This window comes from Astyanax mexicanus, chromosome 23 (genome assembly GCF_023375975.1).
Source record: "Astyanax mexicanus isolate ESR-SI-001 chromosome 23, AstMex3_surface, whole genome shotgun sequence".
Classification (NCBI taxonomy): domain Eukaryota; kingdom Metazoa; phylum Chordata; class Actinopteri; order Characiformes; family Acestrorhamphidae; genus Astyanax; species Astyanax mexicanus.
The window spans coordinates 29,793,623-29,821,559 of NC_064430.1; the positions used below are offsets into that span (position 1 = coordinate 29,793,623).

General features: G+C 38.4%; 1 protein-coding gene across 2 annotated transcripts in view; it reads left to right on the top strand.

The window, feature by feature from the left end:
* Positions 1-1,642: 1,642 nt before the first annotated feature.
* The window catches only part of LOC103043737 (atlastin-2-like), a 35,832-nt gene continuing 9,537 nt past the window's right edge, over positions 1,643-27,937 (top strand). For both annotated transcript variants that reach the window (XM_022665125.2, XM_049471046.1), the window contains exons 1-8: positions 1,643-1,750; positions 12,502-12,779; positions 22,948-23,082; positions 24,561-24,665; positions 24,785-24,835; positions 26,030-26,086; positions 26,217-26,309; positions 26,804-26,942. In XM_022665125.2, the coding sequence (XP_022520846.2) occupies positions 1,693-1,750; positions 12,502-12,779; positions 22,948-23,082; positions 24,561-24,665; positions 24,785-24,835; positions 26,030-26,086; positions 26,217-26,309; positions 26,804-26,942 (916 nt within the window). In that variant the 5' untranslated portion in view covers positions 1,643-1,692. The remainder of the gene's footprint in view (positions 1,751-12,501; positions 12,780-22,947; positions 23,083-24,560; positions 24,666-24,784; positions 24,836-26,029; positions 26,087-26,216; positions 26,310-26,803; positions 26,943-27,937) is intronic.

Below are 27,937 nucleotides of genomic sequence, written 5' to 3' on the forward strand. Positions count from 1 at the left end.
GCTGGATCCATAGCGGCCACTGAGCCGGCTGGCTAAAGTCGAAGGGCTCGGGGGCATGGAATTTCGACATGTCCTGCAGTAGTTTACTTCTGACACCATGTCATGAAATCACCATGCATAGAGTATTCCATGTTTGCTTTATTTTCCACTAACTAGTACAGCGTGAGCCAACTTAACCCGCCAAGGAAGCCAAACCCCCCCCCAGCCAACTCCTGCGCCGCCCACCAGGGATACTGGTGGTGACACACATCACCACAAGTTTACTGCACTGGTTTCTGTTTTATGGTATTACTATAGTATATTTTTTATTAATTTACTGTTTATACTATAAGACAACTTGAGCCAAATGTCCCAACTAAGCTTTTTTAATATACTTACATTGTACTAAAATACATTAATTTTCAATGGGCATACATGCAGCTGAAACAGGGAGCTTAGTGCATCCCAAATTTATCAACATTAACATTTTAATATAATATTATATTATGTGTTTAGGGAGGGGAGTAGTGCACTATAGGACTCTGTGGCACGGCCTAAGCTTTTGCACCTTACATTACTTTTACTTTTATTCTTTAAGTAGGTTTGAAACCAGTACTTTTACACTTTTACTCAAAGAGTAAAAAGATTGAGCTTGACTTCAACTTCTACAGAAGTAATTTAAACTCTAGTATCTATTCTTCTACCTACAGAGTAATGAATGTCAATTCTTTTGACACCTTTGGATACTTTAACATGCCCAGCAAAAAAGGATACTCAAATCTGTCCTGGTGTGTGTGTGTATGTGTGTGAATGTCAGTACAGATTGGCAGTCTGTGCTTGGTCAATTCCTCACTGCTCAATACAGTCCTCCAGGTGGACGGTGGTTTCTGGTTGAGAGTATGCTGTATACATTTGGATGCTGCTTCTCACCTGTGTGTGTGTGTGTATGCGTGCTGAGTGTAAAGCAATTTTGGGTGTCTAGAAAAGAGCTATATACAGTATCAGTCAATAGATTGGACACCCCATTCTCATTCAGTGCTTTTCTTTATATCGTTACTCTACTTTCTACATTTTTGACCAATATTTAAGACATGAAAGCCATTAAAGGGACACATATGGAATTACATAGTAAACAGTAAAAAAACAATCTGACCTAAACCTGATGATCTGAGATTGTTTTGGGATGAGCTGGAGCTTTACAGTGTGAAGGAAAAGCAGCAACTATTGTTCAGCACCTCCAGGAACTCCTTCAAGACGCTGAGAAAACTATTCCAGGTGACTCTAACTCATGAAGACACTAAGATAAAAAAAAAATCAAAAGTATAAAATATATTCTGGTTTATTTAATACATTTACTGTTTACAAAATATGTCAACATTTGTTCCTGTATAGCTTAATATTAAATAGTCTTTAATATTAAATTTACATTGTAAAAATCATAAAAAAAAAAGAAGATAGCATATTAATAGAGAAGAGGTGTGTCCAAACTCTTTTTGACTGGCACTGTAGCTGTAGGAGACGGAGCTGTAATCAGAAAGGTTCTGGACAGGTGTATTTCTGAACAGGTGTATTTCTGATAAGACTGGCTCTTGCTGCCTTTAGGGCCGCGCGGCGCAGTAGCTCCGCCCCTGAGGCGGATAAAAGAAGGCAGCGCGCGGGGAGCAGGCGGTGTTGTGACGTCAGTTTGCGAGAGGAGGGGGGCTAGAGAGAGAGATGGCGGAGCGGCGCGCGCTGCAGCGGGATCAGTGCGCGAGGAACTGCAGCTCGAGCGGTGAGCGGCGGGGTGTTTAACCGGGATTGATTATTGTAATAAGCGGGTGCGGGTTAGCGGTGTGTCCGCGCGGGGAACGAGGTTATCAGGGTCTTTGGTGTAGCTGCTGGAGGATACTGAGGAATTAGCTTAATAGCTAAAGCTACGGCTAAGCGGCTAATGCTCGCTCCTAGGGTTTAGCCGTTAGCTTAGCATAGTTTCTGACTGGAATACAGGCAGCTAATGCTAACCGTTAACCACAGCTGACGTTTGAGAGCATCTCCCGCTGAGGTAACCTGTCTCAGCGTTCAGCCGCCCGCCAACCGACACTCCGCAACCGGTTACTCCAGTTTAGAATCGACACGCTGCAATATTTCCTCCACCCAGGGAGGGCAGGCGGGGTAAATATGTGGGCTATATTCGCTAATTTACCAGAAATGCTAACCCAGCTAACCTGCCGTCCCCTCCGTTACAGTAGCGCTGCGTCAAAACAGAACGTTCACTCATTTAATCACAGCTGATTCTAAACTCAGTCCTTCATAAAACACGGTTCCTACAGAGAGCCTGAACTTCCGAGATAAAAATAATAAAAATAATATTTGTAGTTCAAACCTTTCACCAGTTTGGCTAATAAATGTTCGTTTTAAACGGCTTGCCAAAGCGTCACCTCTAAACCAAGGAAACGATATATTAAATCCAGGAAACGTTTTATTAAACTGTGGGAATTCTAACTATTTTACGAAGAAAATGTTTTATTTAACTGAAAATTTATTGAACCAAAGGATGATTTATTAAACTGATGGAATGATTTGCTTAACTGAAGGAATGATTTATCAAACCAAGGCAATGTTTATTAGATTTTGAAATAATTGGTTAAATTAAAGAAATTAATTTAATCTAAAACGTTTTACAGAAGGTATTATTTTTTAAACACAGGGAATGTGTTAATTTAAGGATATTATATAGCGAATAAAAGTTGTTATTAAATTGTGTATTTGATTTTTTGTTAAACTAAATGCATCATATTTTTTTATATAACCAAAGAGGTTTATTACAAGGGAGTGGTTTATTAAACCAAGGAAATTATTTTTTAAAGCAGATTATTTTTTTAAACCAAACAAACTGATTTGTAGTGTGTCTAAAAAAAAATCCCTGAAATTTTTACTGAATACTGAAATGTTTCTCTTAGGCTTTGATCATTTTAGCTTTTTTGTATTGTCTCGTTGTTGTGCAAAACCACTTAAACTGCAATCTAAACATGTTTATAGAACACAGTATATAAGCATTCAGTCAGACATACCAACAAAACACTTGATAGGAGTCCCTGCTAAGCATAAATTGTTCTTCCAATTTCGGTCTGAATATTTGGTGAATCCCTACATTAATGAAATGTTTATATCCTGATACCTACATTAGAGGCTCCTTTAGATGTCTGACAGCACTTGGTGTGTTACTGGGTCTGTTTTAACTTGCACAAATGGTCAAAGGCCAACAGCACAACACTGTAAAATTGTAAGCGCTTACAGTTGACCTACTACTGTATCTTGTGAAACTCTTGTTGGATTTGTTTAATTTTTATTTACTCAAGTATTCTGTGTATTTTCTGTGTTATCTCCTTAATTGTTCCTTTTTGGCTGCCACATTTTGGTGTTAGTTCACAACTCTGGTATGATCAGGATTATGTAAACACATGTTGGGGCTAAAGTCGACTACCTGCTTGCCAGATCATATGATGTTTGAGGACTTGTTTAAAGTGTGAGCTTGTTAATGTGACTGAATTAGTTTTTGTAGATCAGTCCATGGTTTTATTTTTTAATGCTGACTTTATTGTGACAAGAGGCCTGAGTTTAGGAAATTATATTTATAAGCTACAGGTTTGGCTTGTTTCTGTTGTGTAAAGTATTGCTTATATATTTTGTCACCCTTACTGTTTAGTGCTTCGGTTGTGGTGAAATATTAATGATTTGACTTTATTTTTAAAAGTAAAAAAACTGGGGCACACATGTAAATCTAGTGATTTTGAGATTAATCTTGGAGTGTGTTAAAGCTCATTGGTGAGCCCTTAAGGTCAACTTAGATAGACGTGTGTGTTTTGATTTATTGTTCTGATGTTTCTTGGAATGTATACATGCAACATTTAGGTGCTATGCTGTTGTAATGTGTCTTCAGGAAACTGGTGTCTGCAGTTTGCATATTTGGGTTTGCAGAGGCTAATGTAACTAATAATGAAAGTCTGAGAGAATTTTGGCTTTGTAGCTTCAGTGCTAAGCCTCGAGCTTCAGCCACATCTTGACTTGATGGATCGTTTTGAGCCCATATATAAGAGCCTATATATATATATTTTATTATTTCTCAATTCAATTTTACATATCCCTGTAACAAACATACTGTGCTGATAATATGAACTGTAATGTGACCTTCAGCTTGCTTCTCTTGAGTATGCAGAAGAACCCAAGACAACAGATGTAAGCCATGTTATGTATTAGGTTTCATGGTCTAGCTATCGGCTTCTATTACAGAGTCTTATTCAGTGAACTGTTTCTGTAGATGTTCTGTGGATAGTACATGCCCTGTTCTTGACCCCTGTCTAAATGATCTGTGCTCTTCTGTCACACTCATGAGCTGCTTTGTCCAAAGACTCAGGCGGTTCTTCTGCATCGGTGATCACCAACCCTACTCCTGGAGAGTGAACTTCTCTCAGACTCTGGATCCAGGCTTAGTCCTCCTCATTGATAAAACTTTAGTTCCTTTAAGAGAGCTTGACTGGATGAATGGGATGTTTCAGATTTGTGTTTGAGTTAAAACCTGTAGAATACAGGTACATCAAATCAAATAAGTTTCACTGTCTTTTTGCCCTTAAATCAAATTTGGTGGATCTCATTGAGACCTGTTTGGTGTCTGAATCTGGCTCTTTTAATGATTAATTGGAAAATGGATACTTATGTTATGAATAGACAAACACAGGAAATGTTATGAAATAGTGTGTAAATTGATCTGCAATAGTCTGGGAATGGGAATGCTTAGACCTGAATGTGTTTTAAGGTGTTCTTCCCCACTGGTCATCTTGCTTGTGGCAAGTGATGTGCATCATCATGGGAACATACAATTCCATGTTCTGTTTATGAAATGTTGTGCAATTTGCAGAGGTTGCAGTCTGCAAACCAGTGAGCGTAAGCAAAGGGCGAGGGATGTCTGTCATTTTTGACTGCAGCCAATCCCACATGCTTTTTTCAAAATTAGGTGCAAATATTGTGAGAAATCGAATCATGAATAAACTAAGTTGTAAGCATAGTGCTTTGTTACACCCTAAAATAGGTTCTGAAATGCAAAGTTCTTTCCCAGCTGAAACCAAAGAAAAGTAGGTATTGTAATAACGGACACAATACCTGTCCAATGTCTTGTGACATTTTGGTATCTGTGTATGTCTGAAAGCTAAAACAAGGTTTATAAGTCTGTATAGGTGTATATAAATGTAAATACATATATACATGGTTCAAGACTGTGCAAAAGAAACAGAAACATAGATTTATAAATAAATTTTAGATCTGCAAAGTACTTATTGGATGTTTTAGAAAAAAAAGTCAGATCTCCAGATGTCAGGTTTAAGTAAATTATTATTTTTTTCCATAAAGGGAGACATTTAGTCTTGTGTAGAAGGTTGCTGGATCAGGCCTGAGAAATTCCTTTCTTGGTCAGATGGTCACACTCCTTTGCACCGCATGGAAAAGTATGTAGGATTAAAACTGAAAAGAATGCAAGAAGAAATACTGAGACCATAACTTTTTTTTCATTCTTCCTCTGTCATGGTTTGATGACAGGAAACGGCTCGATGCCTTTAACCACTTGCAGTCACGTGCCTCACCCAGACTGTGTTATATGCTGCTTTCAAGGCAGCGTTTGTCAGATCAGAATGCCCTTTAGACATACTTACAGGTGCTGGTCAACGAATTAGAATAATTTGAAATAGTGCAATCATGAAATTCTTTGAATGCATTTTTTGTGCAGAAAGCAAATCAGGTGTTCACCGCACCTGTCCTACTCGTTAGACTAATCACAGAACTCGTTACCTGGAAAAAAATTGCTCAGCTGAGCTTTCCAAAAGGCCCATTTAGGCCATTTAACTGTGACACTGTTGTTTTATTGAATTAGAATAATGGAGAAACCGTTTCATTGAATTAGAATAAATGCTCGAATTTTTGTTTTCTGTGAAGAGTGTTCACTGTGCAGTATAAAGTCAGAGTTGAGTAGAATTTCTGTTGTAAAATCAATCATGGGTAAGCAACGCGACCTCTCAACCGGAATAGTGGCTCAAATTCAAGCCCTTCGCCAACAAGGCTTGACCCAAACTAAAATTGCTGAGCAGCTCGGCATCAGCCAGTCTTCCGTCTGCAAAGCTCTCAAGAAAAACTGCAGCAAGCGCACCAACTGTTCCGGCGTCCGAAAAACTTCTGCTCGCGACAACAAGCAGCTGAGAAAGATCGCAGTCAGCAACCGGTTCAAGTCCACTTGTGGAACAAGCAGACCTGCGCTGACGTCTCCAGATCAACCACTTACCGTCGTCTGCGCGAACTCTGCTTCAAATCTCGCGTTCCAGCAGTAAAACCGATGCTGAACAAGAAACAAATGGAGAAACGGCTGAAGTGGGCCAAAGAACACGGCGAGTGGACTGCTGAAGACTGGCAGAAAGTGGTCTTCAGTGACGAATCACGCTTCTGCATCTCCTTCGGTGACCAAGGTCCTCGTGTCTGGTGTCGTGGTGGCGAAACCTACAACCACGAGTGCGTGAAAAGATCCGTCAAGTTTCCCCAGAGCGTTATGGTCTGGGGATGCATGTCCGCTCGAGGTGTAGGGAAACTCTGCTTCCTCAAGAAGACTGTCAATGCTGCCGTATATCAAGATGTTCTGGAAACGTTCCTGATTCCGACTGTTGAGGAACAGTTCGGCGAAGAAGACTTCATATTTCAACAAGATCTTGCATCGGCTCATGCGGCAAAGTCGACCAAAGATTGGTTCACTAAAAAACAGCTTGAAGTTTTGGCATGGCCGGCCAACTCGCCTGACCTCAATGTCATTGAAAACCTTTGGGCCATCGTCAAGCGGAAAATTTGCGACAGAAAGCCTACTACGCTGGACCAACTGAAGCAGAACATCGCCACTGCCTGGGAAGCTGTGAGTGCGGAAACTTGCGACAAGCTGGTCAAATCGATGCCGCGGAGACTTCAGGCAGTCATACAAGCCAAGGGGGCAGCCACAAAATACTGAGAAAGTGATGATTGTAATTATAATAAAAATTATTCTAATTCAATGAAACGGTTTCTCCATTATTCTAATTCAATAAAACAACAGTGTCACAGTTAAATGGCCTAAATGGGCCTTTTGGAAAGCTCAGCTGAGCAAATTTTTTTCCAGGTAACGAGTTCTGTGATTATTCTAACGAGTAGGACAGGTGCGGTGAACACCTGATTTGCTTTCTGCACAAAAAATGCATTCAAAGAATTTCATGATTGCACTATTTCAAATTATTCTAATTCTTTGACCAGCACCTGTACATATAACCTATTTGGATCTGGTTTATCACAGTCATTATTACTGTAACGCTGATGTCATTCATTGGATAACATCTGACTTGAGTGGACCAGTCACTGACAAGATCTCATTTTTTTCCTAATAGTGAGCTTCATGTGAAAAGACTGCTTGCCAGATCTTTTTATCTTTTCTTTTGTATAGCTCCCCCTTTCCTTAAAGAATGTTGCCTGAATTTAATAGACAAATCTTTACTTAAAGGACCATTCAGGATTATATTTTCTGGAGTAATGCATAACATGATCATGATGCATCATTAGATATTAAGGAAATATGTTAAGTTGAAGCACTATATTTTGCTTTGGTCAGTGTGGTGCGTCACAGCACTCTGTGTGGCTTTAGTCTAAGAAACCTGTCGACCACATTCCTTCCCACCCCTCTCCCTCCCCACATTTCTGCACCCTGGCTTATGTATAGAACACAATAGCATTTAACCAGTGTGGTGCAGACATGGAAATGCTGTTTCTCCTGCACAAGTAACCACTGAGCTTCAGTAACTATAGCTGGGTAAACTTATCCACACCACTAGTGCGGTAAGGATGGGCATTTTAAAGTAATTTCAGAATTGAAGTGCAGTATTGGTCTGTCTACAACGGGATTATCAAGGCAGTTAGTATTTGAGAGAACTACTGGGATTAAAACTATGCTGGTAGCATTGTCATGCTACATGCTAACGCACATTTTAAGACTGACAAGTAGGGGTACGTTTCCTGTACAAGGATGGAGCTTAGCATTAAACTTAACTGGTACGATGCGTCGTTTCTAATATTTGAAGTAGGATACTTTCCCAAAATGGTCTCACTTTGTCTGCCCCGCAGTAGTCTGAACTGAAGTGTTTCCAAACGTGTTTGGTCAGACTTTGACAGCAGGAAATAAGCAAAATTTTAGCAATAATATGCTAAAATATAAGTTTTGACTGTCATTATTATATTAGTAATGCATTATTTAGACTATTGCTAAAATCATCACCATCATGTGAAGGTACCATCATCAAAAACATGATCACCTGGAACTAATCTACTAATCACAGGTCTACAGCTGTACTTGGAACAACTCAGCTGAACCTCTGTGGTTGTGAAAGTTCAATAGAACTTCAATAGAACTTTTTTTTTTTTTTTTTTTTTTTTGGAAACACCTGAGAAGCAATATGATGACACTGATTTTGTTTCTTTTATTTCTTTAGTGCAATCAAGAGTATACTGAAACATTAAAATTAAATGTTGCCCTTTTATTTACTATTAAAAAATCTCTTTCTTTCATATATGCCAAAAATACATTTTGAAGCTCCACAGCAAGTACAAATACAAATTAGTCTGCTTGGAATATTATCAAAATATAGAGGTCTTTTTATAGGTTTTTGTGTAAGGTTAGAATTATAGTGGAAGTCATTGTGCAGCTCCTTCTCTTCAAATGCTCCTTACTCACAGCAGCTTATGTGGTGACTGTACTGTTGGTGTGGTGGGTGTTAGTGTGTTGGGTGGTGGTGTTAATACTATTTTTATTTATTTATTTTTTTGCGTTGTTTAATTGCTCCATATTCAGTCGACAAAGACTGTCTTGGTTATTGGGCTGCATAGCATATAGAGTTGTCTTTGGAACGCCCACACCTGTACTGTAAGTGATCTTGAATAGTGGTTGTGTTTTAATAGTAAGATGATCATAATTATGGTAGTTGGAGTAAGGTCTGATAGTGGGTGCAGGTGGATACTGGGCCAGTCCATTTCGGAAGTTGTGCAGTAGGTTTTAACATTCTCTATCTATCCACAGTGTCATCCGTGTACAGGGAATATGTCGTAGATGTACTTACCATCCACAGTGAACAGTGCAGTACCCAAGCAAGACAGGAAAACACAAGAAACTCAGGCAGCAATCACGTCCACAGCTGCATTTTCAGACCAGCAGTTCCAAAACTTGTATAATCTACCATTTGCTTTGTTGGTTTTAAATCTTGCTTAGTCACTAAAGCCTGCTAGACTAGTTAAACAAGATTCGTCAAATTTGATATCTCACATTTAGTAAAGTAAGTGGTTCGAATTTTCCATTACATTTTTGCACCTTCAATTCCACCTTTTTTCTAACTTTTATTTTTAAATTGATTTTTTTTTTTTTTAATACCAAGGATGTCAACTTCAGTACATTTATCTCATTCACATTTAGCAAACAAGCCAGTTAGCATTTTTGTTGATTTTTTCCATAGTTTTACCTTAAATCTATTCCAGATTTTTTTTCTTCACCTGAAACAGTCCTACGAATGTATAGTCAACCTTATTGATTCATTGGTCTATTATGGCAGTCCTCTTCATTTATAAGGGTTTAAGTGTAATTGTCTACAGTTCTGTTGTCTTACTCTAAATATATATATATATAATTTTTTTTTTATTATTAATTTATTGGCTTGTATTAAACATATTGGATCTGTTGGAACTTTTAAACCTGCTCTGATTTCATGCGTTCATACATGCATTTAAATTATTGTGACCCGATACAGATTCTTTCAAAACCCTTAAACTCTGACCACAACTTTCCTCATTTTGCTTTATTTCGAGTACATTGTTTTCTGTAATCTGACCTTATGAGGAAAAAATACAGTACAAAAGTGTAAGTCAACACCATGTAGTTCAGCTAATGGCATTACTCTCCTTGGCTGCACTTGCGTAGCAGGTACAAGTGGCTTTATTCAGATCTTTTTACCATACCTAAGGTTTATTTCAAGCTTTTTATTTATTGGATCTTCATCTTAACAGTCTGCGTAACTGATGCGTCTGTACTATAAACAGCAATGCTTAACATGAAGTTTTGTTTTCATGTTATGAATGAGTTCAGGATGGCTCGCATCCATTTTCCTTTCTTTTCCACTTTTTTTTTTTAATTTTCTCCTTAAATTCTGATCTGGCTGTTAAGTTGCATTGCCACATATTGAAATGGCTCAAATCAGAATTGAAACAGCCATTTATATCTAATGTGTGAACGTAGCAATGGATGCTTTTACATTTTCACATATCTATCTCATCTACTTGTTTTAGTCCTGTGGCTACTATGTGCTCTGCTGTTTGCAAGACAGCCTAAATAATGGAACAGCCAGAACTCGGTCAGCACGTGCAGCTGTACTCGTATATTTGTATTCTGATCCGATAGAGAAGGAAATCTGAAGCTGGTCAAATTGTCCTCCTTATTGTGGTTGAGCTGAATGTCCTTGGTCAGGGCAGGGAGCAGCAGGAGTCTCATTATGAGAGAGGAAGCTGGAGGGCGAGTTCACATTGCATGGTCTGAGTGCTGTGCTGTGTTGGACAAGACCCAACAAGTCTGAGAGATGTTGGTATGAAGAAGGGATGGGTAGTAAATGTTTCTTTGGATGGAACATGGATAAAGGTGATTTTGTGTAGTGTGATGCCATTCCTTGGCAGAAGGTTCCTTGGTTTGGTTTATTGATTGGACAAGAACACCACTCTCCACTAGGGGTGGAACTAGTGCTATACTGTATTGTTGCAATAGTGCTGTAAAATGTGGATAATTGTATTGAAACATGGGCGTGCTAAACACAGTCCATAGTGTGCACTTTCAAAGTTCAGGGTCTTCAGAATTCTACCAATTTCTTATAAAATCAATGTGAGAGAAACTAGTATGTTAAGTTTGCATTATATGATTTTGTCAAATAAAACTAGTTTTCAAGCCATTTAAAATGTGACGTTTTCTTTACAATTTTGTTTTTAAATCTCGTCTCATTCTCGTGAACCCAGTATCGTGTCTCGTCTCGTCTTGTGATATTAGTGTCTCGTCACACCTCTAGTCCTTCCTATACTGATTGGCTTATTTTAGGAGATCCTGGTGTTAACCTTGTAGATCTAAACTTACATACCAAAAAGGTGCCGTAGATGATGCTTAATAATGGAGACCTGTCTTTCCCTACCTAGTGTTGTCGTTAGCTTGGGAATTGATAGCCAGCAATCAACAGTATTTGATTTAAAATCATAATTGCATCAATTTTGTTGTATTTAAATGTTAATTAAAAAAAAATCAATTCAGTGCTATTACAGTTCTAAGGTTAATAGCGTGCGTATGTGGTAATATATTTCTATAGGTTTTTTATTTATGCCTCTTTTTTTTTCTTCCTGACCTTCCACTTATTTTCAGGACTTTGTTTACATTAATTTATGTATTATTTATGCAGAAATCTGTTAAGTCTGCTGGTATCTGAAATCAGCCTGTTCTGCACCACAGAAAGATTTGAGTTTCAAATGCAAGCAAAATGTTAGTGCTGCGTAATCCTGACAAAGCGTCAGGTTTCACTTTCAGAATCTGAATCTGCTTTAGCTGAGTAAGCTTTATCTTTAGCTTATCTAAATCATACTGAACATTTATGCAGTGAACAAAAAATACGAATAAATACACTTGTATACATATTTACATTTTATCTACATATTTTACTTTGGGTTTTGTCCAAAAAAATAAAGCAAACACGCTTTTGACCCCCACCCAGACACTGAATATTTTAGTATCCCAGCAAGAATGGCAACACATCACAATAGATTTCCCTTAGCAGTGGTATTCTGCTCATAAATCAACTTAAGAAGGGCTATTTTAGGCATATATTTGGCAGGGTATCTACCACAGCTGTGCAATTTTGGTCATAAATTTACCTCAGTAGTGCTGTTGTAACTATGCTTTCTTCATCAGCTACTCAATTCACATCATGATTAGAATTTACAAAGTGAAAAGCAGCCAGTCCTTTAGTTAAAAAATAAATGCTAAGTTAACTGTGTTAAAGGTACTAGTCTAGCCCTGTACAGCTTGTCTCTCTCAGCTGGAAAACAGGAGAGGTAGGAAACTCCATAAAGCATAAGTGATTCTGAACCCTTGTTAATTTCATTTCTGGTAGTAGAGTGTAAAAATTACCGTAACTTTTTTTTTTTTTTTTTGGCACCTTGGTGACTTGCCCCTTATCCCTGCATTGAATCCATTGAATACTGCTGTAAAATATACTAACATTTAATCTACAGCAAACAGTGACCAAATTATTTAGCCATTTTGCCAATTATTTTTATTTTCCTCCTGCGTTTGGATGAATAATTTTGGTTGCCATATATTTTGTGGATATTTAATCTTTTTTATAAGTTCATTATTAAATATGCATGCAACATTCTGTGTTTGACTGTCTTCACATGGCTAAAATGTTTGTCTCTTTGGGTTAGGTTTCAGTGGGGTGGAGGAAGTGCCTCGAAAAATGAACGGTGACGAGTCTGATGACGAGCTCCTGCTGGAGGAGGAGGCAGCATCAGTGGGGCCTGTGCAGATTGTGGTAGCAGATGAAGATGAGCATGAATTTACACTGGATGAGGAAGCCCTGGAGCGAATCCTCCTGCAGGAGCATGTCCGGGACCTCAACGTGGTGGTGGTGTGCGTTGCCGGAGCGTTTCGAAAGGGAAAGTCCTTTCTGCTGGACTTCATGCTCCGATACATGTACAACCAGGTGAGCAGTGCAGCACAAAATACAACAAAAAATGTAATATATTACATTATATTATAGTATTGGGTGGTATTCATGCATCATTTTAATGCAACACAATGAGTTAAAAAGTAGTTTATTTTGATTAGACTGTGTGGGGAACTCCCACACCACAACTGATAGGGGTGTGACGAGATCTCGTGCCACGAGATCTCACGAGATTAAAACGTGACTATATTTCTCGTCAAGCTTAAACCTGTCTCGCAGGGAAAAAAATAGTTAAGTGTGGACTTTTTAAGAGGGATCTGGCAACCCAGTAGCGATAGCGATAGAGTGTGGTGGCTGAGCAGTGAGAGCAGCTCTCAGCAGAAGAGGAAAATTCAGGTATTTGTATAGAAGATGCTTCTGCTACTTTTAAGTTGTATGTCTGGCTGCATTTTGGCTCCAGTGGAAACAATAAACGGTAACAGAGTGACCAACAAGACACAAACCATATATAAATATTGTAAGTAAATCCTACACATGACTGTTTCATAGGCAGTTGTACTAATCCCTTAGCTCTGTACTGTATTTAAAAAAAAAAAAAAAAAAAGTTCTGTCTGTTTGCACTTCAAGCATAGTCTTAATATGACTGGTTATGGTTATGAATAGTTAAATTACAAGAGATTTAGGAGAAAAAACACAAACCGTAATCTTAATATGACGGGTTGTGGTTTGCATTTATTGTTTATTTTATTTTTTATTCTTATTTCTTTTTCTTATAGAATCAATGTGTGAGAAACCAGTCTGTTAAGTGTGCGTTATATGATTTTGCAAAATAAAACTAGTTCAAAAATGAAAAATGGCTTAAACTATTTTTATATTAAGTTTTATTAAAAAAAAAAAAAACAATTCTCGTCTCGTTCTCGAACCCAATATCGTGTCTCGTCTCGTGATATTAGTGTCTCGTCACACCCCTTACAACTGATAATGACTGCCAAGGGAACCTTGCACAAAAAAGGAATTATGTTTGTAAATTTTCAGGTTTTAAATCAGTTTGTGTAGCTGTCTAAATTGCCCAGCAGGTATCATTCCGGTACTGAATATTATGAGCATGTACTTCATTTCAATTTTGTAGTACCAAGTTGTATAAATAGACAAAATTGCCCAACCATATACACCAAATGATCATAATGTATACAGTATAGGAGACTTTGTTGTTCTGAAAGTACAGTCTGTATTTCTGTATCTGTGTCTTTTCACCCTGTTCTTTAATGGTCAAAACCATACAGGACCACTGCTATTATTTGGGTGGTGGGCCTAGCTACTGGGTAATTTCAGGCCATTTATGCCTTCAAAAAGGGGGCAAGTGGTGCAACAATTACTGTTTTATTAATATATATATATATATATATATATATATATATATATATATATATATATATATATATATATATATATATATATATATATAATATAATATATAATTATATAATATATATATATATATAATATAATATATAATTATATAATATATATATATATATATATATAATATAATATATAATTATATATATATATATATGGCTGCCACCCACAACAACTCCACAGACATTCAGGAGTACACAGAAACTGTCTCTGCCTACATCACCAAGTGCACTGATGATGTAACCGACCTCAAGACCGTCACTGTTCGAGCGAATCAGAAACCATGGCTGACAGGAGAGGTCCACAAGCTCCTGAAGGCTAGAAATGCAGCCTTCAGAACAGGTGACCAGGCAGGCCTGAGGTCAGCCAGGGCCAACCTGTCCCGCGGGATCAGGAAAGCTAAGAGGCTGTACTCATAGAAGATTTCCCAACACTTCAGTGACAGCAGAGACACACAGAACCTGTGGCAGGGTATCCAGTCTATCACAGGCTATAAACCACATCCACAGACCTGCGACAGCACACACCTCCAACCTCTTCGTCAAGTTTGCGGATGACACGACGGTGGTGGGTCTCATCAGCAACAACGATGAGTCACACTACAGGAGCGAGGTGAGCCGCCTGGCCTCCTGGTGCAAACACAACAATCTCTCTCTGAACACAGAGAAGACCAAGGAGATTGTTGTGGACTTCAGGAGAACTCACACACTGCACACTCCTCTGTTCATCAACGGAACTGCTGTGGAGAGGGTGAGCAGCACCAAGTTCCTGGGTGTGCACGTCACAGAGGACCTCTCCTGGAGCACCAACTCAGCGTCACTGGCCAGGAAGGCAAATCAGCGTCTCTACTTTCTCCGCAAGCTGAGAAGAGCTGGAGCCCCCACCCCCATCATGACCACCTTCTACAGAGGGGCCATCGAGAGCATACTGACCAGCTGTTTCACCGTGTGGTACGGGGCCTGCACAGCATCCTGCCGCAGGACCCTCCAGCGCATCGTGAGAGCAGCTGAGAAGATTGTTGGCACCTCTCTCCCCTCCCTTCAGGACTTGTACAGCTCCCGCCTCACACGGAAAGCCCTCCGTCTGGCAGGAGATCCCTCTCACCCGCTACACAGCTTCTTCAGCCTGCTGCCATCAGGGAGGAGACTGCGGAGTCTCGGGGCGAGGACCAGCAGACTGCGAGACAGACCCATCCATCAGGCTGTGAGGATGCTGAACTCTCTTCCTGCTCTACCCCCCATCCCAATCCTGCCCCCAGCACACACTCACTCAGCATCCTGACCCCCCCACTAATAAAGTACTAAAACTCTGCACTACAATGCACAAAGTACTGGTCCCTTCCAAACAGACTTGCACTACACAACACCTGCACTACTGATATACTTGCACTGTCAATACGCACTTTAATTCCACTTAATTAAACTGTGAACTTTAAGGACTTGCGCACCCATTCACTTTACCAGCCTTAAGCTATATACCATATACCGTATTTGCACTACTGTTATTTACTATTTTTACTGTCATTCCATCTCAATCACCATCAATATTGCACTATTGTCTTACGTATGTTTATTGTGTCTTGCTTTATTGAACATATAGTGTCTCCCACTCTTTCATATTGTAATTATATATCTATTTTTACTTATTTACTTATATTTATATATATATTCCTCCCCCACACCACTGCACCTTGTTTTTGTCTCATGTATGTCTATTTGTGTCCCTGCTGTATTGTACACATAGTGTCTCCCATTCTCCTTTATTATATCTATTATCTGTACTTGCTGTAAAATTGGGAAGGAGAGTAACGTAATTTCAATTCTCTGTACGTCCTGTACATATGCAGTATTGACAATAAAACTACTTGACTTGACTTGAGATATATATATATATATATATGTTTTTTTTTTTTTTTTTTGTTTTTTTTTGCAGCCTCAGCTGTCTGCACCATTTAAGGTGGAGCAGGAAAGTTAGCTAGCTAATTACTGGGAGTTTATTTCTTTATTTTTTAAAATACAGGTTGTGAATAAAATGGCTGTAACATTAACTACACATTCAACTATGGTAATATAATGGTTTGAATTTTTAAGAAGGAAAGTAGTGTGGGTTTCTTTGCTCGTTGTGCGGCCATCTTGCCAGTGATTCACTTGGCACTCTGTTTTGAGTGCTCTCTAACACTCCCCTGCCCATCCAGCCTAACAAGAATCATCTCCAGATGAAATGGGATTGGGCAATACTGTAGGCACTGAGTAATATGTAATGCAAAAGAATCCAAGACATTTATATTAGCACTTACTGGACTGAAAACACACACATTCCCTTCACTATCTACACTGATTATAACTCTGAGGCTGTCATGTATTGAAGTTCTGGGAATAGCCTGAATAGCCTGCGTAGGTGTAGTGTGAATATCTGAGAATATGCACAACCAATGCATGAAACAGTTTCAGGATACTTAAGACAGCAATTACATATAATCAAATGTGTAGTTAAATGCAAATTTATCTATAGCCCTGGTGGTTTTTAATAAGCGTATTCAGCAAATTTAAGTAACATACATTGTAGAACATTTAGGGCCTAAAATCATTAATCGTTGAGGACTGCTCAAATGATATGAACACCTTGTTACAAAGTAATCAAATACTGCTGCAGGAAATCTGAGCTGCTTTACCCCATTTGCTTTCCATGACCAGTAGCATGTTTAGCCCCTTCTTCCCCACTGGTCCTCCCATTTAGGTCGGGTGTCTTGGGAGAGGCTATTTTTTGCATGTGTGCTAATGGTGTGAAATGAACCAGTATTTCCCCATTAGACCACTGCCAGTCCAGTCTGGCCCTCACTGTCTGCGCTCCTTGGGATCAGGAGGCTGACAATTGGGGCGTTTGTTTGGGTTTTTGGCTGGCGTGATTGTTCAGAGTAGAGAGATGAGCTGTGGTTTAACAGACTGATTAGAGCACTCCTGATTTTGGAGCACCCCTTTCTCATTTTCCTTTATTTTGTAGTGAAGCTGTGGAGTGCTTTACTGGTTTAAGGATGTTGTGTATAGATATTCTGTATGTGTAACCAGCAGCATAATTCAGTGTTTTTTTTTAAATAAATTTAGTGGTTTGATGTGAAATATGGTGTTTTTTCAGGTTCTACATTTTTGAGTATATCATACTGTTGATTGGAACAGCTAATCTGAAGTGGTGTATATATTAGGCCTGGGGTAATATGCGAACATGGCCATGTGTACGGAAAGAAGGGATTGAATCGCAACATGTTTATTAGCTAACTTTGCTTTAGCCTTTGTTGATTGTACCAGAAAATGGCTGTTTTTTCTGTTGCATGCATGCATGAAAATATAGACATAGGATATCATTTATGGCTTGTATTTTTGAATATTTTACTAACACAGATGCAATAATGTCTTAATAGTAGGGGTGTCACGATTTCGATAATCGAAATCGATCGAAATTATGTCATGGTCAAAAAGAGGATCGACGATCCCTCCCGCAAATGGCGCAGCACACTGTAGCTCAAAGAGCAGCCCTTTCTCCAGAGAATGTGAACATTCTCATCTTAAAGAAAAACTTGAAAAATATAAAAATAACAGTAGTTTTGTCTAGCCTCAAATATGTTAATAGTTTTGGTACCTTAAGGAGCATCTTTCTTTCAGATAAAGTTAATATATTTATTTATAATATTATTATTATTATTATTATTATATATATAATAATATAAAAAAAACTTCATTCTCAGGGACTGAAAGTCTTAGTCTTATTTTTCATGTTTAACTGTTATAGTTTGATAGAGTTCAGTTTGTTAAGGCTCTAATTTTTCTATTTTTTACATGACTGTTCCTGTATTTTTATTTATTTTAATAGTGCACACTGCTGCTACCAAAAAAGCCACTAGATGGCATTACAAATATATCTTAATTACATTATTTAAATTTGACCATTAGTGCCTAATGTGGTGTATTACAGATCACTTGTATCACTTTGCATCACTTATATCAAGCCCACCTTTTGAAATAAGATATTGTAAATTTGATGAATCAAACCAATGACTGACCATAGACCAGGGGTCTCAAAGTAGCGGCCCGCGGGCCACATGCGGCCCGCGACGCGGTTTCATACGGCCCCTCACGGGTTAACAAAATAAACATACATCTGGCCCGCAATTCAATTTAATTATTTATGCTTTATTATGTTCGTTTTCATATTTTATCTTAACTTGTATTTTGGTGTGTGTGCGTGTTTTTTTTTTTTTTTTTTTTTTTTTTTTTTTTTTGCTTACGCTGCGTTGCCTGCTTTAGTAGTCTTCAGTAGCCTTCAACAGTCTAACCTTGCAGCCGTGGTGTGTCCACTAAACTCCGTAGTTATAAACATCCTGAGGTTAGCAGCGCGCTAACTGACCTGTTTATAATGTAATCCGAGCAGTGACTCCGTGACGGCTGCTCTAAACGGCTGCTGTTAGCTGCTTGGGCTGAAAGATGAACTGTAGAGAGCTGTATTATCCGGTTAGTGGGGTTATTTTATTTCATACACAGAAGAACTTACAAATTTTTAAAAACGCTCCAGACTGGCTCAGCTGAGCCCTGTAGCCCGTGGCTGGGCTGCAGCTCTGACTAAGCAAAGACTGCGGGCTTGTGGTGCTGCAGCTGCAGCTCCGACTAGTGGTTGGATGAGGAACTGCTAAATCTGAGGAAATGCTAAATCTGTCACAGCTCAAAATTTTTGATTTTATATTTATTAAGCCTTATTTCAGTATCAAACGTTTTGATCAAAGTTAATATAACTTATAAATTAAAAGGATTTATGTTAATAGAGCAACAAGCAACCATTTTTCCATGCAACTGTAATATTTGATTGAATAAATAGTATATTGAGAGTTATTTAACATTAAGGAGTAATTACATTCATTTTGTATTACATCTGGTTACATTTTCTTATATTTATAAGTTACATCTGGCCCTCAGAGGACAGCCAATATGCCAATGTGGCCCTCGGCAAAAATGAGTTTGAGACCCCTGCCATAGACTAATCTAAAACTGGCATAGGCCTCTCTGCTATAGAAAAAAGAAAATCGAGAATCAAATCGAATCGTGACTCTAAAATCAGAAATAAAATCGAATTGAGGATTTAGAGAATCATAACACCCCTACCTAATAGTGTGATTTGAAGTAGGCCGTTTTACCCCACACTGTATGGGTTTACAGATTTGTCTCTAATGACTGTTTTGAAACTGCTGTACTTTTACAAGTTGTAACCTGCAAGAAAATATCACCCAGCCCTACCCTAAGGTACTGTCTGTACATAGAGATGCTTTTGGCACCTCAAATTAGACAACTGTTTGTAGACACAATTTGTCTAGCCAAATACATTTGTATTTCACAGATTAGCCAAACTATTTTTGTAGGGACTGACTACTGGGACTATATTGACGATAATACTGTTGCATGAGTAGCAAGAACTGTACTCTAGTTATTTTCCCCTCTTGTCAGTGGCAGTAAAGGTCCACTACTGTCACCGTTTTCTCAAATCATTCAAAGCCTCCAAATACTAATTGCCTGCTGTAACTCAGGGTTTTAATCTGTTTTAGCTCATTTGGCTACTACACTGCCCAGCCTCGACCTGCTTTTGTTGCAACATTGCCGGTTTCCTTTCCCACAGAGGCTGCTTTTGTTTGTTCCTGAGAGCTCTGAGCAGCGCTGTCTTGGGATTGACGTCTAAAATAACATTAAAGTATGCTAACAAACAAGAGGCACTCTCACTCATGCAGTGTCTTCTGAGAACCGCCCAGTGATCCTGTTAAGTGGGTTGTAATTGTTTTGATGCGCTCTTATGCTAAAGTGGTCTACACCCAGTTGCAGTGGAGCAGATCTTCAGCTGATTAGTTCCTCTCATTAAATCAGGATTAGGGTTTGGTGTGTTCAGTAAATTGTGTTAAATTGAAAAGTAGTTGTGTTGAATTTTCCTGTGTAAATCAGACTTCTGCTGTGTGAGCAAATAATGTGCATTTTGGGTGATCTGATTATAAGTGGCCCGAAAAAAGTATAGGGGTAAATAGGAATACTGTGCATCTTGGCGATTTCTCATAATCCAGTCACTTGAAGTGTGCTGTATAGTTTTGTGCACAATATATCGAAACAGTAATATGGTGATTTTAGACAAAAATTACCCTCGAATCTTCATAGTAAATGATGGACTGCTTTCAAGACCAAATACTATGATACTTTTTTTTTTTATTTCTGTTAAGTGTTATTTACTAGGGGTGTCACGATCTCGATATTTTATCGAAATCGAATCGAAATGAGGTCACGATCTCGAGTATCGAAGTCAAAAAGAGGATCGACGATCCCTCCCGCGCGCGCTACGCAAATAGCGCAGCGCGCTACGCAAATGGCGCGGCACCAACACAGCGCATCCTATTCATTTAAATAGAGATAGCCACTGCATGAGCGCAGTCGGCGGGAGTGTGATCACTGTTTTTATCTGTCCAACGGGGGAGGGGGGGCGGGGGTTGGGCGCGCAGGTTTTGTATCTGTATCTGACGGAGGGGTGGGTGCGCGCAGGTGAGAGCGTGTGAACTCGCTGAAATGCGTGTGTCAGTGTGACTTGAGAACACTGACTATAGATCACAGTGAGGTGGATTAAAAATCTTAAACTTATAATTGACTACACCTGTTGCTTTCCATTGAATTAAAAAAACATCTTTCTCTCAGATAAAGTAAACACAAGCGTGTTTCTGACTAAAATAAAAGCTTTTCAGGAGAGATATAAGTTATGTGTAAATATTTATAAGACAATACCCACATCACTTATCTAACCAGCCTGTACTGATTTCTGCCCCCCAATAATGCTTTCAATAACCTCTTGTAACCCCTGGGAGCCAGGGGTTACACTCTAATAGCCTTTAATAGTCTTCAGTAGCCTTTAAAAGACTTACCTGGCGGCCGTGGTGTGTCCACTAAACTCCGTAGTGCCTCCGTGTCGGCTGTTCTAACCTGCTGCTGTTAGCTGCTTGGGCTGAAAGATGAACTGTAGTGAGCTGTATTACCCGGTTAGTGGGGTTAAAACCTTTATTTGTTTACAGAAACAGTAAAAACGGACTGGCTGAGCTCTGTAGCCCGTGGCTGGGCTGTACTGAAGTAGTGACTGAGTGAAGAGAGCGGGGCTTGTGCTGCTGCAGCTCCGACTAGTGGTTTGATGAAGAACTGCAGCTTCATGTAATGAGCAGTTTCACCAGCCATCCACACACAGCTCTGATAAACTGCTTGTTTTAATAGTGCACACTGTTGCTACCAAAAAAAGTCACTAGATGGCATTACCATATATATCTTAATAAATAATAATAATAATATTTATAATATTTATAATAATAATAATAATAATAATAATAATAATAAATATATTATTTAAATTTTATGAGGCATAAAATAATAACAAGAAAAAAAAACAAGAAAATCGAGAATCGAATCGAATCGTGACCCTCAAATCGAAAATGAAATCGAATCGAGGATTTAGAGAATCGTGACACCCCTATTATTTACATAACATTGAAGTTTAACACTTTGTTGCAATAATTTATATTCTAAACTTTTTATGTTGCCAAAAATATTCTTAGATAAAGAAATGTATCAGTATTATTATTTAGGGCTATATCGTCCACCGTTACTGATCACTTAATCTGATCAGGAATGGCTGACTAAATGCTTTTGGGATGCACAAGGATGCATTGGTTCACACTACCGAAAAAAAGTGGCCATATGAATCTCTAATCACATGCAAATGTGATTTTAAATGTGGTCTTGAGGATGACTTATCTGATCAGTGTTCACACCTGTATTTGTGCTGAGCACTTATAATGCCAGGTGTTAACAGGACCATCACTGAAATGACACAAGCATTTTCACACATACTGTAAAACCCTGTGTTGGTGTATGAGGGTTTTTTGGTGTAAAATAATTGATTTGGAATAGTAATCAGATCTTTAGTGATGGGAACTGCTGATTGGGTGTGTGTGCAAAGTTGTGTTTTTTCAGTTGGGCACTATTGTTTTCTATAATGTTAAACACTGACTGAATTGTGAGTTCAGGCACATTTTAATGCTCACAAAGTAAAGGACTATGTGCCGCCTTGTGGACAGCAGTACACGTGCCTTTCTGGACAAGCTGAAGACTAAGAATCAGAATCTGAAGTGTGAGAAGCATGCGGACTGAGGTGGTAGAGTAATATTACATAGTGAGTACCTTAGAGTTCCATAGTGCAGTAGTTGGGGTGGGTTTAAAAAAAATCGATTTTCAACTCAATCTGACCTTAATTATCAGATTTTGATTCATATAAAATTTCCTTTCACCATGACTAGGTTTTCATTTTCATAATTCCCAATGTGGCAAATTTTGGACATTTAGCCTTGCAGCTTAATATTGATGGTGGTTTACGGTGCAGTATAAAACACTATGCTGTTTTCCTAAATCTGCAAGCTACACGTGTCTAGGCCTGTCCATAATTCTGATGTTTTATTGTTATAACAATTATGTTTATTTTGTGAGGTGAGCCCATTAATGTGAAATAAATTATTTCATTTGGGATATTTAATCATTTTATTTCATTTCTTTTTCATATTCCAGTCAGAATATTCCTTAGAGTTAAGCCAATTGCTTTTTAAAGGTTTTATTTGTTTTTATTATGCTGGTGGTATTATTATTGTTAAATCAATGGTCTTACAATTAAAGCAACTAATGGAAGTCTCATTTTCAAAGGTTAGCATTTGTGCTAACTCCTGTTTTTTCTGTTGCAGACATCAGACGCGTGGCTGGGGGGAACTGAGGAGCCTTTGACGGGCTTCACTTGGAGGGGAGGCTGTGAGAGGGAGACCACAGGCATCCTAGCATGGAGCGAAGTGTTTGTAGTGGAGAAACCAGACGGAAACAAGGTAATGCTCAGCACACAAGCAAAATGTACATGCTTTTAAAAGGGCCTGTAATACAATACACTGGCTGTTAGCCAGCAGACAGGGTGTTTAGTGGGTGTGTTTTCTGTGGAGTATGGAACATGCAGTACTTGTGTACAGTGTTGATGCTGCTTTTGTCTATTTTTAATCTGAATCAGACAAGCTAGTGCAGATCACACTCGAAACTTTATTTCATAATCTAGTAAAACATATATATTTTTGGATGGTTATTTTTGTCCATTTGCACATCTTGCTTAAACCAATCTTTTAACCTGAGTGCAGTTAATTTGCTCCATCACACACTTAAACAATAGAAATAGAAGAAGAAAATAAGCTGTGTTGTGCTGAAATCTGACTCCCCTTGGCGTGTAGGTGTGGTGATTTCTGTATCTACTGTAACTATAGCTTAACTCCTTTATAAACAGAAAAGCAAAAGGAGGAAGCATTTGGCACAACACCTTGTCTCAGGCATTCTGGCCTCTCAAATTGGAATTCAGTGTTTCTGATAGTTTAACAGTTCTTCTGACCAATGAAGTGCATTGAAGGATCTGCATTAGTGGTGTGAATCGCAGGACATCCAAAGTATGGACCTTTTTGGATGAAGAGGACAAGATTTAGCAATTTAGATATAGACCCATCCTAATATAAAATCTATATAAAAAGAAATCTAATTAACTTGCATATGTATTACCAAACATGATGTTCTAAATCACAAAATTAATAAAATGATCTTGTATTACTTTGCCTTATTTGTTCTATACTGCTGTAATTACCTAGTGAAATTGGTGAGTCTAAGCTACTGTTTATTTGACTGGTTTGATCTTTTCTGATGGACAACAGGTTCTTAGTGTTCTGTCCAAAAAAACACTATGATGTCCATTTGTAATTGACACACAGGGTCTGAAAGGATTAAAACAAAAATGTCTTGTTCAGGACAGATTTGCACTCTTGGTTTTTTTTTTAATCTGTCTTCATGAGGGAGAGTCACCCGAAATAGTTTCTCAGCATCTTGCAAGAGTTCCTGGATGTGCTGAACAATAGTTGCTGCTTTTCCTTCACACTGTAAAGCTCCAGCTCATCACAAATCACCATCTCTGTTGTGTGTAGGTCAGGGGATTGTGGAGCTTTATTTATTATTATTTTTTTATATACAGTGTTTATACTGTGTTTAATTCCATATGTTGTGTCCCTAATTGTTTTCATGTCTTTAATATTAATCTTCAAGGAGGAAAGTAAAGGTGTCCAAACTTTTGACTGCTACTGTATATCATTATGTGCCTGACCACCTCTGAATGTAAGAGCAATGATTTGATCTTCAGTGACTCGTCAAAAGAGAAGCATCGTAATCCAGACTGCTGCTGCTCCTGCTGAGTGTTTTTGGGATGAGATAAACAGGCCTCTGCTTGCTGTGTGTTTTCTGGTCTGAGCTCAGTCACTCATGGCCATCTGTGTCTCCGCAGGTGGCTGTGCTTCTCATAGACACCCAGGGAGCCTTCGACAGCCAGTCCACCATCAAAGACTGCGCCACGCTCTTCGCCCTCAGCACCATGACCAGCTCAGTACAGGTCTACACCTCAGGCTGCTGATATACAAACACAATATCCTCACATTATTATGATTTATAAACAGAACACACAGGTACAATTCCTCCACATGACTGTCCTATTTATTTGGGTGTGTGTAGGTTTACAATCTATCCCAGAATGTGCAAGAGGATGACCTGCAGCATCTTCAGGTAGGCTTTACTTTAATACTTAATTGTTTTTAAATGTGGTTTGTGCTCACCACCTTAACAGGTATCCTGGTATTTTATAATGCCCATCAAGTGTAGACACTGTTTTTGCTGATACCTGGACACTCTGCATAGCACACACTAGAGCAGGGCAGTATGACTAAAATGGCACGAGGCCCGGTGGACCGCAACTGTCTGCGTTGTGCATCGTGAGCTATGTGTTTGGTACGTGGCGACGCGTAGGCTACGACGTAGGTTCGACGCAGGAGTATAAATTGGCTCCACAGAGCTGAGCTTCCAGTGCATTAGCTTGTTGTGCTAACTGCCTAATGTTATCTAGTGAGTCCCAGTGTGCTTGTTTGGAGGCGCTGTTCTACACTGTGCTTTTACACAGCGTTCAGACTCTAGCGCAGAGAACACTAATAGGCGGACTGTGGTCCGATAAACTACTGAAGGATTTAATTCTGACAGTGTTCATTTAAAGCGGCGGAACGTTTGTCTTTATGGTTTACATGCTTTGCAGCGCAGTAAACTTGCAGACCAATCACGTGGGCTGTGCAGATGCGAGCGCGGAGCCACACAGGCGAAGCAGGCAGTGAGAAGTGGGAGAATAAAGCGAGGAAAGCTAATACAGATGGTGCGCACCAGAAAAAGAAATTAAAATACTACCTTTTATAAAACATACTAACAGTGATGTAACCTCACGGTGTTACTTGGAGGAATTAAAGAGAAACAACTGAGGCAAGAGTGCAAAATATTCCACTTTACTCCACCTGATCAGAACTCCTCAGCAAGGCGCAGGAGCTTGTCAGGTCCGGTTGTAAATTTTGACCTTTCCCACAAGTTCAGATGTGTGATATAATAAGCACAGTGATGAAAACACAACAAGCAAAAAGAATAGAGAAGTTTAGCGTGCCAGCCGCATGTAAGGCTAGTAAACCTGGTTAAAGGGGGATTAGCTGCCCTGGTGATTTGGCTATCCACTTTTTTTTTTAAACACCCCTTAGTCCTGACCATTTGAAGGATGAAAAGAAGATATTAAATAATATAAACATTCAGCAACTATCATTGTCATGATGTCCTCTTGTCTCTGTTTTGAGGCATATAAATTCATAAACAATACAACTTGCTATTGCTATACAGTCAAATGGAAGTAATTTACTGATATCCAGCATCTGTTTTCCTGTTTTTGTGCAGCTTTTTACAGAGTATGGAAGACTTGCCATGGAGGAAATCTATCGAAAACCATTTCAGGTATTACACAAATTCTAAAGGATTGAATCTAAGCCTAGACTAAACTGCAGTTTACATTCTTAGCTTTTGTTTTAGCTTGTTTTTAAATGTTTATTTCTGCTCTTCTTTTTTTTTTTTTTTTTCTTTCTAGTCTCTAATGTTTCTCATAAGAGACTGGAGTTACCCGTATGAACATGAGTATGGCCTGGAAGGAGGAAATAAATTCCTTGAGAAAAGATTACAGGTATGTTTGAGATTTAATCTGTTTTTATTACATCACATTACAGGGTATGCAATATCATGTACCATGTAAAATATCATACTTGCATTGTTTTGCTGCTTACAAAGTAACAAAATACAACAAGAATTTAAGTTTTTTTTTTTTAAACCTCTCATTTTCCATGATTCTGCAAGGGACCGATTATATTTACGCAGGGTTATGGATGTATAGATGTATTCAGCAACTAAAATTAAGGAAAAGGGCTAAATATTTATATCCAACAAATTCTTAAAAAAAACAAGACAAAATACATTTAAGCAAATACATTTATGCAAAATTATTTATAACCTGCTTTTTTGTCTGTAGCCAGATATTTCAGTTTGTTTGGTTTTGGCCAAAACGTTTATTTTGATACATTTCATACCCAGTATCACAGGATGCTCATACTTTTCACAGCTTTTTACACACCATTTATATCTTCAGGTTTTTTAACCCAATCTAATCAAATCATCATTCAGGTGAAGCAGAACCAGCATGAGGAGCTGCAAAACGTCCGGCAACACATCCACTCCTGCTTCTCCAACATCAACTGCTTCCTGCTCCCTCACCCCGGACTCAGAGTCGCCACAAACCCACATTTTGATGGCAGATTAAAAGGTGAGCACTTACTGCCCCCTAGAGGCTGAAGGATCACACAGCCTGTTGAAGCATGGAGAGGAACATTTGTGCGACAAGCTAAACGTGTGATCTTGCTGAAGAGATTTGCCAGGGCAACTGATCAAATTAACAAACTTGCACTTATTTATGTATGCATTTATTTATTTATTTATTTATTTATTTATTTATTATTATTTTGTTAATAATGACAGGATAAAGGATCTCCAGTGCTTGGGGAATCTCAAGAACAGCAAAACGAGTCTCTTACTATAAAATGTATCAAAGTATCTTATGTCTGTATGAAAGACATTGGTACATGACATTGTTGTTTGGATCTGCCTCAAATATCTAAGATTTGGTTAGGGTTATTAATATCGGACCAGGTTAACTTTTAAGCTTTGCTAAATGTTGACTAAATTTAAGGGTGTTTTCCAGAGGTGGAAAGTTAATTACATTTACTTAAGTTACTGTAATTGAGTAGATTTTATGAGTAATTTTGTAATTTAAGTAGTTTTTAAAATGGGTAATTTAAAAAAAGTGCATTGACACAAGTAATTTACTTTGCTGGATTGGAAAACTCCCAATTACTGAGTAAAAATTATTATAAAGAAATGGTATAAAAAAAAAAAAAATTGGCACAAATGCTCGTGTGTGGAATAACGAGGCAATAACGTCCTCATGCAATACAAAATGTGCCCCGCCGGACAGAGCTGTCAGCTTTCAAAACTTCCACAGCAAACCTGCGAAAGCATGTGGTGTAAGTACTTTTATCATTAAACATCATTTTATCATCTGCTTAAATGTAAAAAAAAAACATGTAAATAGCAGTTAAAGCAATGACAAGTTAAAAAATAATAATGAACTGAAACTAATAATATTACAGTTTCTAGTCACCTATATTACCATAACCTTTCAATAGTAAAGAAAAAAACAAATGGATCATAGAAACCTATACCACTTGTTTTATGGGCTGGTCTGAACAAATACTGCCTGAA